This window comes from Vigna unguiculata, chromosome 8 (assembly GCF_037176805.1).
Source record: "Vigna unguiculata cultivar grain cowpea cultivar isolate G323 ecotype 2 chromosome 8, ASM3717680v1, whole genome shotgun sequence".
Lineage (NCBI taxonomy): Eukaryota > Viridiplantae > Streptophyta > Magnoliopsida > Fabales > Fabaceae > Vigna > Vigna unguiculata.
The window spans coordinates 24,521,177-24,532,190 of record NC_140799.1 but is presented as its reverse complement, the minus strand read 5'-3'; the positions used below and the strand labels follow the sequence as shown (position 1 = coordinate 24,532,190).

General features: G+C 29.4%; 1 protein-coding gene across 1 annotated transcript; it reads left to right on the top strand.

The window, feature by feature from the left end:
• Nucleotides 1-506: 506 nt before the first annotated feature.
• LOC114193836 (senescence-induced receptor-like serine/threonine-protein kinase) lies at nucleotides 507-9,890 on the top strand. The gene is made up of 13 exons (XM_028083783.2): nucleotides 507-690; nucleotides 1,878-2,415; nucleotides 3,770-4,248; nucleotides 4,423-4,558; nucleotides 4,866-4,937; nucleotides 5,045-5,116; nucleotides 5,198-5,278; nucleotides 5,578-5,738; nucleotides 6,188-6,405; nucleotides 6,717-6,843; nucleotides 7,022-7,084; nucleotides 7,166-7,355; nucleotides 9,305-9,890. The coding sequence occupies exons 1-13, from the start codon at nucleotides 570-572 to the stop codon at nucleotides 9,693-9,695; spliced, it is 2,649 nt and encodes an 882-aa protein (XP_027939584.1). The 5' UTR covers nucleotides 507-569; the 3' UTR covers nucleotides 9,696-9,890.
• Nucleotides 9,891-11,014: the final 1,124 nt, after the last annotated feature.

Sequence of the window (11,014 nt, the reverse complement as noted above, 5' to 3'; positions counted from 1 at the left end):
AGCCCAGAAAAGAAGATGTCTTTTTCTCCTAAGAGTAAAGAAGAAAGTTCCTCATACGCTATGATCTATATTAGTGAAAGGTTTCCAAGAGTACGGTAGTATCGATATTGAAAGTTTCCAACGGAAGAGTGAGTCAAATTGTCATGAACAAATGGCTACCACAATTTTTATTTTGAAAAGACATATCAATAGATGAATAGAAGAAAATATTTATAAAAGTACTCTTAATATTGTCTCACAAAATGCAAGTACTTAAAAACATGTATGTAAATTTTAATTCATAAAAATAATTATACAACTTTAATTATTAAAAAATACATAAAAAAATACAGCTCACAAGAAGATGAGTATACTTAATAACTTAATAAATTAATATGGCCTACCATCCCTTTCGGGGAAGTTTAGTTTCCCTACCTACCTCTTTAATTAGCCATCATTGCTAAAAAAAAAGATAAAATATTTAGTATTTATAGTTTATAGGTTTCGAGTACTCTTCCTTCGAAAGAGTCTGATTTTTCTACACAAAAAGGGTGCACTTATCAACTTATTCTCTCTTTTTTATTAGCACTATGGACAGAGAATTGCAATGGATCCTAGTTTTAGCAATTTGTGCTTCATCACTCATCAATATACTTGCTCAGAACCCTCAACTAACTACTTACCGGAACCTCGCCAATCTTGATTATTCAGGTATGAATCTACACCAATCTTCTTCACCGTTCTATATTTTGTAATTTAAGCTTTTAAAAATCTAGTTTAGGTTTAAATCAATTTATAATAAATCAAGTCAAAATAAATTACTCCTAAATTTAAGTTTATTCAAGGGTTAAATATGTTTTTGGTCTCTTAAGTTTTAGTGAAATTTGGAATTAGTCCCTCATCAAAACTTTTGATCAATTTAGTCCTTCATCTTTAGAAATACGTGAATTTAGTCATTTTAATCAAATTTTGTTAAGTTTATTTAAAGTTTTAAACGCATTTTATGATAATATTTGAGTTACCATTTAAACGAAAATGGGTCAAACAATGTAAACAATTCAAATACTATCATGAAATGTGCTTGAAACGTTATATAAACTTAACAAAATCTGGTTAAAAGGACTAAATTCATACATGTCTAAAGATGAATGACTAAATTAGTTAAAAGTTTCGAAGAAGAATCAATTTCAAATTTCACTAAAACTTGAGGGACCAAAAACATATTTAACCCTTTATTCAACAAACCAAAAAACATGCTTACATTATTTTAATGCATTTATTCCAACATATCTTATGTTACACGTTAGGAAAAAAGATTTTTTTTATACCATTTGACGACCATTTGACAACTCTTATAAGAATAAAATAGTCTTAACAAAAATTAACTTTTATATCTTTAGAAAATAGAGAAAGTGAAGAGTAAGGAGGAACAATATCAAATGGTAATAAGAATAAGTGTGGTATCAAAATACTTTTGTTTGTTAAGTTATCACCCTTAATTTATAACACGACTTCAAAATATTTTGATTAAACGTCAGATGTAACTTTGAAAGTAATCACTAAATAAAATATTCATCAATATTGAGAATATAAATATGAATCTAAATTCTACATTGACTATAAATGAGAAAGTTAAATAAAATATAAAAAAAAATCTATAAATTTATTATTTTAAGATTTTAAATTCTACGTAGTATTAATTTTCTTATGTAAGTTAAAGTAAGTTGAACTATGTCTTATTATTGTTGATTTTTCCGATAATTTTTTTCAGGAAAACCAAATAAATAATAAAAATGATTCTTATAAGCTAATTTCAAAATCCAGTCATGTCATATACCAAGAAATCTAGAGCTTAATAATAACATGGATTTACTCTTATATGTATTTATATTTTGTAGGTGTTATAAGCATTGATTGTGGGGTAAACGAGGGCTACACTGACAAAACAACCAACTTACAGTACGAAGCAGATGATATCGAATTTGGTGAAATGAATAATACATTCTCAACTTACAACATAAGTCAAATTCATAAGCAGTTGAACACATTGAGAAGTTTCCCTTATGGGAAGAGAAATTGCTATACCTTAACACCCAAACAGGGAAAGAATAAGAAATACATAGTCAGGGCTTACTTTGCATATGGCAACTATGACAGCAAAAATAAAGCACCAGTTTTTGATCTGCATCTTGGAGTCAATTTCTTGAAGACAATAAACGCTTCTGAGGCTGCGGTAATTCGAATCGAAGCTGTTCATTTTGCCTCAACAGAAAGAATCGATTTTTGCCTTGTGAACATCGATCAAGGGGTGCCCTTCATCTCATTGTTGGAGCTATGGCCTTTGGACAATTCCATTTATCAAAGTTCCTCCACTTTGTTAACACTAGATCTCCTCACCAGACTTAACCTTGGTGCTTCTGAAGATAACTTCATCAGGTGACTTCGCTTAAACTATGCATCTTTTCTACACTTTCATATCTATTCTAATGAGTTCGAGAAATTAATTATATGATAGGTGATGGTGTGAGTGCGTTTTCTACTTGTTTGAATTAGTCTTTCCATAAATTGTTTTCAAAGGAAAGAATGAAATTACGAAATTAATTATATGGTAGGTGCTGGTAAATGTCTTTTCTAGTTGTTTGAACAAGTCTTCGGATAAATTGTTTTTGAAGGACAGAATGAGTATATGAAATTAATTTTCTATTAAACTAGTGTCAACTTAGGCTCAGATTAATAGGAGTAAACAGTCTTAATAAAACATTTTTAATTATGTTAGTTTTGTATGGATTTGATTGATTGTTAGTATGATTAGTACGTGTTTGATTTTTAGCATTTAATATGTTTTTTTTAGTAAAAGATAAAATATGTCATTAATTATTGTATTGAATCAATTATCAATTAATAGTTAAAATTTAGAAAAATTATACAATAAAGTTTTTATAAATAAATTTTATATATCAACTAATTTTAACTTTTAGTTTTAATTTTATATCTTGCAATAAACCCACCTAATTGAGTTCATCGAAACATGCATTATACATATTAATATATTAGCATTGAAATGATAATTAGACTTTGATCACAATCATTTAGCTTATTTTCTCCATCAACACAATTTAATAATAGCCGGAACACAATTTAATAATAGCCGGAAGTACTTAATTAGAAATAAGACTAATTTATAATATATAAATAAATATAAATTTTATTTAATAAGTTGATTAATAATATAATATTAAAGTTATAAATTGGAGTTTCCTTTATTACATCTATTTTTTCACCGATCAGTATAAGTGTATATGTGTCAGCATGAAAGGGTTTTATTATTTTTTTGTTTGTTATGGTACCGAAATAAGCTAGATAAACATTGAATCCAAGTGAACACATGATAATCTTAATAACTAATTTTAATGCTTTTTTCATCAAATTTATTATTTTCTACAGTTTATAGATGTGAAATGTTATCACAATGTTTATCATATGCGTAGACCTATAGTAAGCCATACTGAGAAAAGGGCAGAGCAACAGAGAATGGAAATACTCACAGTTTAACTTACTGAGTTAATTCGAGAAAACAATTTAACATAATAATTAAAATTTCGTGGAAAGCAAATATAATTTTGTGAAATTAAACAAAGAAAGGTAGCATAATCTACATCGTACTCAAATGAAATTATACCACTGTTTTAGTTTCAATTGCAACATACTTTGGTTTCAATGTTGAGAGACACTATCAGAATGTTGAAACTAATCAAATATTTTTGGTTGGAATAATTTGTGTTTAAGTTAGGTACACAGATGATATATACGGAAGGTCATGGGAAGTTCCGAACAATTATAACAAGCATTTAAAAACATCATCAGCTATTGATTTGGATAAACTTGATGATCTTTACAAACTGCCAGCAGAAGTTTTGAGTTCTGCAGTGGAGGGATTACATTCCAGTTCCTTGGAATTCACACTCAAATATGACACGGATTCTGAATATTGCGTTTATCTTCATTTTTTTGACTTTGAGGATCGGACCAATAAACAAAAACGAAGATTGAATATTGTTATTAATGGTTTTGACGATAATAATGTGACAGAATTTCTTACTCTTTCATACTGGAAGCCCTATAGCATAATTCTACCTATAAAACAAGGGATGGGGATTCAGAAGATATTGATTGAAGCCAACTCTGATTCTGACTTACCTCCAATGCTTAATGCTCTTGAGATTTACAGAGTACTGCCTCAGTCAGATTCTTCCACACAACAAGAAGATCGTAGGTTTCTTCTTAACTTGTCCAAAAGTCACATAATTTGGATCAATTTCGGTGCTCAAATTCCTCTATTCTCTATTTTTTTTATGTGCTGACCTATTGAAAATTTGTTTACTTCTAAAGTTCATAATCACAATCTTTAGCTGATATTCTTGTTAATACTGCATATTACAACAGTTGATGCAATCTGGCATATCAAAGATGTTTATAGGATCAGTAACATGAATTGGCAAGGAGACCCCTGTGGACCAAAGAATTTTACATGGGAAGGTGTGAAATGCAGCAATGGAGACACTCCAACAATCATTTCATTGTAAGTATGTTTAGAAATTTCTCATGATATCCAAGGCTGCTATGTGGAAATTTTATCTGCTGTAAATCTGTTATGTACTGGATTGATTGGTAACAATCTAATCTAAGATATGACATACCCAATTGTGGGACAAAGTACAAATTTTAAGATGAGATTTATACATAATTATTACTCTATTTTACTAATATATCTGGGAAATGTGAAACACATTCATTGATAAAATATGAAATAATCTTGATGAATGTAATATGCTTCAGCTCCACTTTTATTATTTTTAATGGCAAAATTCTTCACAAAATTCAAGCAGAAACTTGAGCTCAAGCAAGTTGTCAGGAGAAATAGATGCCTCATTCTCCAACCTCACATGTTTGGAGACTCTGTAAGTTTTTCTTCTTAATTTTCACATAAATCTGTTTTCGATATTAATACCTGAACACTCTGCTGTTGCAACATAAAGGAACCAAAACCAATACTATTCTGTTGTAGGGATTTGTCAAACAATGAATTGACAGGGGAGGTGCCAGAATTTTTTGCAAAACTGCCACAATTGCATTTTCTGTGAGTTGTGACATTGTTACATGAAACTTTCTATCTCATACACTCTCCAAATATGTTTAACACATGATATCATCTTTGCAGTAACTTGTCCATGAATATGCTCACAGGTTCAGTTCCGGAGAGTCTAAAGGCAAAGTCATCTAACAACTCTTTGCAATTCAGGTTTGTTCCTAGGCTATAGCTACACATAACTTTCTTGAAGTAAAATAAAAATTTCTAAAGATGTAAATAAATCTTTGCTAACTCCCTCACAGTCTTTGTTTTTCACCCTCTATTGCTTCATATTGTAAACAATAAGCAGCAACTAGGAATACCAAAATTATGATAGTTTTAGAATTTACCACTCTTTCTTTTTTAACCTTTGATTTTCTTTATAAAGTACTAATACTCTTCATGATTATATAATTCCATATCACAATTCTTCTCAATCTTATGATGACTAACACTTTCATACATTGCAGTTTCGATGGAAATCTCCGTCCTTATCAGACAGAGTCAAGCAAGAGCAACCACAAGAAGTTTCTTATTCCATTAGTGGCCTCTATAACAGCATTTGTTGCAGTGGTCCTCACAATATCTACCATAGTTATGGTGATCCGGAGACTTAGAAAAAAGGGAAAAGGTAATCTAAAGAATAAGTTTTACAATGCTCCATATCTTGCTTACAGAAGGTCATTTTTGTATCCAAATACATTATAATTTTTAAATACAAATACAGAGACCAATTCATTAATATTTTACATTCTAGGTTAATTTCTGGCCATTATGAGAATTATTAGCTATAGTTACCATATTTGTGTTTGTTTTATTGTTGTAAAGTAATGGTGAATGATTGCAAAATAACACTAGTTTTATATTGTTCACTTAAGGATTTTCAATGATCTTTACCTTGATGATTTCCATCTAGTACAATCAAATTCAACTTTCCAAGACACTTTTTTCTTATTTGCATTTAGGATACTGATTATAGTTTCAAGGCCACAAAGCTCTCAAAGAAAATTAGAACCGAAGCCACACTTTTCAAACATATATTCTGTGGAAAATGATTGTTGTTATTTTACATTGTTCCAGTGATTTCTACAATTTCTGTCAAAGATGACCTACTGAAATCAGCAAATCAAGCATTTTCTTACTCAGAAATTCTTAGAATCACTAATGATTTCTCAACAATGATTGGGAAAGGTGGATTTGGTAAGGTATACCTAGGTACTTTAGAGTGTGGCAAAAGAGTTGCTGTGAAGATACTTTCTTCACCATCAGCACAAGGGTATAAGGAATTTCAATCAGAGGTAATCAGATGCTTTGTGTTCTTAAAATTGTTTATATTTCTTATATACTCTCTGGTATGTCCAACAGTCTCATATCATCTAATAGTCTGAGACTAAAAGTAGTTTAAATATTTTTTTTTTCTGTTATCTGAGACGTTTTTTAAAGATAAAATTGTGATAGAGAGTCTTAGGCCTCAACTCCTAAGAGATGTAAAACTATTGGGTGTCATAGGAACATGAGACCCAGTCAAGCTCTAAGGAGAACATACACCAGTCTATTTTCCATTCAATCATGATACTAACATATTTTATTTCTAAACTTGGAAATGCAGGCAAAACTGTTGATGAATGTTCATCACAGAAACGTGGTTTCTCTTGTGGGATACTGTGATGAAGGTGATACTAAAGGACTTATTTATGAATATCTTCCAGAAGGGAACCTCCAACAAAAATTATCAGGTTTCCACTTCACCCAATATTGGTATGTGCATTGAAAGTTGGTGAAAACAAACTTCATCATGATAAATGAATCATGAACATGCTTATGCTGAATATGATGATAATATGGTCGCTGATGACAAATTTCTTGCATGATATGTAAAGGATCTCTCTTAATATATATTAGCTTCTTATGCAGATAAGAACCCCGTTTTTTTGGAATGGACGCAAAGACTTAAAATCGCTATGGATGCAGCAAATGGTAACACTAAGTTCATGATGATGTTCTATAGTTATTTTCTTTTCTTATTATCAAATATATGTCTGATAATTGGAATAACAGGGTTGGACTATTTGCATAATGGATGTAAGCCACCGGTAATTCACAGAGATTTGAAAACGTCCAACATATTACTAGATGAAAATATGCATGCCAAAATTTCAGATTTTGGAGTGTCTAAAACTTTTGCCAATGACAGTGACACTTATGTCACAACTTACCCAGCAGGCACACCAGGTTACCTTGATCCTGAGTAAGTAACATTCAATTTTTCAGAGTTTTTATTCAGTGGAATTGATGCTGTAATATTAATGATCAATTTGAAAATGACAAGTGTATAGAATAAGTGATAAGTGGCAAGATATTAGGAGAATAGATCTAGATAATTTTAAGGTTAAAAAAATAGATAAATTATATTGACATATTTAATAACATTACCTAAATTCCTTAATTCGTGTGAAGTGGTTTTAGGAGTGTTGTATATACAGATCACAAGTATAATAAGTAGCAATCAATAACAATTAAAGCTCATAGTTCAATCTTTAACCGTCTCTAAGGCTGACTTAATTTAAAATCTTTTAACTATTTTTAAAATAACAATTCTTTTAATTTGTTTAAAATGGTTTTTCCAGTAATACCCTACATATCACTAAGTGTAACTGATATCACTAATGAAAAGCGTACACAGAAGTAATTAAAAAATTAAGGATAATTTTAGCTAATTTTTTATTAATTAAATACTTTTTAGTAATTGTGTCAAACCACCAAAAAAAGAAATCTGATTTCGAAATGGAGGAGAATAACGTTTATCAATATTACTATATGATATAAATTAAGAGTGTCATTGTCGGTCTATTCAAGTTGTCCTTGGTCTTTTAACCATGATGGAGAAAATGTATGGAATTTATAGAAATACGATCTTTAAATGTTCACACTCATATCACGAAGGTAATTATTATGCGTATAAGCGGGTTACTATAGGTTTGAAAAATCAAATTTTATATAAATGACATCACATATCATCTAGACTGCTATTTGTTTTTGTTTTTATAATAAGTTTCAAATTCCTATTCATATGTTAGGAATGATTTAGTGTTGAAGTTCCACATCGATTAGAGATAAGAGCAATTCATAATATATAAGTGGGTGCAATCCTCACTTTATAAGCCGATTTGTGAGATTTGAGTTAGGCTTAAATTCCACCCTTTAACATATTAGAGTACTTAGAGTCTCTATATTTTGAATGTACAGACACCTCAACTTAATTTAAAATATAAATGTGTGATTGCAAACCTCACCTTTCAAGCCAATTTTGGCTTTAAACCCACTTCTAATATTTAGAATTTTAATCTTTGTTTTTTTTTACAAGTATTTGATTTGGTCCTTTACTTATATTTTTATGTATTTTTTAATAAATTTGTACATATGATGAGAAATGATTCGTGTGCTTTAGAATGGAATTGAGACAATAAAGTACATAATAATATCTAAAATAATGTTCTCTCTCTAAATAAAATCTCAGTTTCAAGCAAAGTACGAGGAGAGAAGAGCTTAAAGTGTTATATGAAAAAAAATGTATAATTCTCTTTTTATAGATAATGAAAATGTATAATTCAAGTTTAGCATATTTTATCATAGAACTAAGACTTACAACCTTACAAATGCTATATGAAACTAAGTGTTGGTTAGTAAAATGTTAACTAGAGTATAGACACTCCATGGCTTATACAAGATATTGCTTTGGATATGATAGTTTAAAGATGAAATGCGCTAAACAAAGTTGGGATAATATTTTTTATTTACAAAATGATTCAGGTTTGGTGGATCATTTACAAAAATGTTAGTAGAGAGAAAAGGAGGGGATAAAAAGTAAAGAGTGTCCTGTATTATACAATTCTAAATGAGTTTATCTTTCAAGTTTATTAGTAAATATGATATTTTTATAGATTTGTTACTTTAAGATTTAAAAAAATTAAAATTGGAGTGGTATAGAATTGTTATGATTTATTGATGTTGAACTTTTCTAGTTTCTTCTCATTCTAAAATTGATGTTACACGGAGTCAAACGTTCAACGTATCATCAATACAACTCATATAAATTTGTTGAGCTTTATCACTAACTCTTTAAAGATAATTTTTATTAATTGACGATAAATATCTTTATGAGTACATTTATATATAATCATACCGTACACCTTGCAGATTTTATTGCTCTGGGACTCTCAACAAAAAGAGTGATGTTTATAGCTTTGGTATAATCCTACTAGAGTTAATCACTGGTCAACCAGCACTAACAGGAACGCCAGAAAATCTTAGTTACATACTTCCTTGGGTTAACAATAAACTGAGAACAGGAAATATCCAAGAAATTGTTGATCCAAGGTTACATGGGAAATACAATGGTGCTTCAGCATGGAAATTTGTAGGGATAGCCATGTCATGTCTCCCTCAAGTTCCAATTCACAGGCCTGACATAGGGCACATAGCCTTAGAATTAAAGGACTGTTTGTCTCTTGAATTATCACTTGAAAGGACAGTGAGCAACGTGAGAGAGTCATTGGCCATGAGTTCTAGACAAATTGAATTCCATTAATTAATCATAGCTAGGCTTCTATAATTTCATTACGATTTAGAATGATTGATTGATTTTTTTTTTTTTAATTTAAAGTACTTGTGTTTGCTTTATAGTAATTATTGGACCTTGCTTAAGCTAGATATGTTCAACGGTCAAATAAAGGTTATGCCATATTGAAGTAGTTTGTTTTATGCACTTTTTCTTTTCTGATAATCTGTCCCTCCACTCGGATTATATTTTCATTATATTCACTTTGATTTCCTACGCTCATGTGTGCAAACTTTTAGGGAATAATTGTGTTTTCTCTTTCTCCTTTTAGTTTGGATTATGCGGGTCCCTTAAGTTTTTTTTTTCTTTTTTTAATTTACTTGAGTTTTTCTGAGTTTGAAATTAATCAATTTTCATTTTTAATCTACTTTATTTTATATAAACCGCGAATGTATTATTTTTCCATTATATTTGGGGATTTATATTAGAATCGGAACATTAAATCATTTTAAAAATATAAGAAAATTTTGAGTATTTTATTACCTTTCTATTAAGTCTTCCAAATATATTGATATTGATATATTAAAAAAAATTAATATATTTTTAAACATTAAAGTCAATTTACATAATTATATTTTGAAGGTTTAATAGAAAAATAATACTAAAAACTCAACAAAGAAATAAATTCAAAATTTAATAATGAAATTTGAGGGAGTTCAAAATATGTTTGTTAGGATTTGAAGAGAGAAATATTAAAATGTGTTTCATCTTGAAAGAGTTTGATGTTTTGATTATGAATAAAAGAAAATTTATTTTATGAAAAGTTTGTGTGGAAAAGTAAATATTGGTTATAACTAAAAATAATAGTGAGGACCAGGTTTTTTTATATTTTTAAGATAAAAAATTAATTAATTCTAAAAAAGCGTAAAACTAATGAAACATAATCCCAATTAAAGAGATTAAAGATGCATCCAAATCAACTTTTAGTAATGGATTTATAGGAGGCCACTTTGTTCATTATCCGCGCATTTCTAGGAGAATAACTTCATCTTTGGAGATATATTTATGTTCTATTTTATTTTCACTGTCCATGCTAATCCATTCGTGTTTAGTTATTTTAATCATTTTTTATAATGGAAAATTACGCATACTTAGATTTTATCTTTATCGTACGTTGAGTTGATGGTGGATTAGAGACAAGAAAACTTTGACCCAATCCAGATTGTGAATTCAATTGGCATTTTTATAGCATCAATGATTTGGTTGTGGGAATAGTTTTTGGGTGATTATGTTTTAGGGGCACAATGCTTACATCCAAGAGGGTTGACCTTTCGTTGGTTGTACATGTC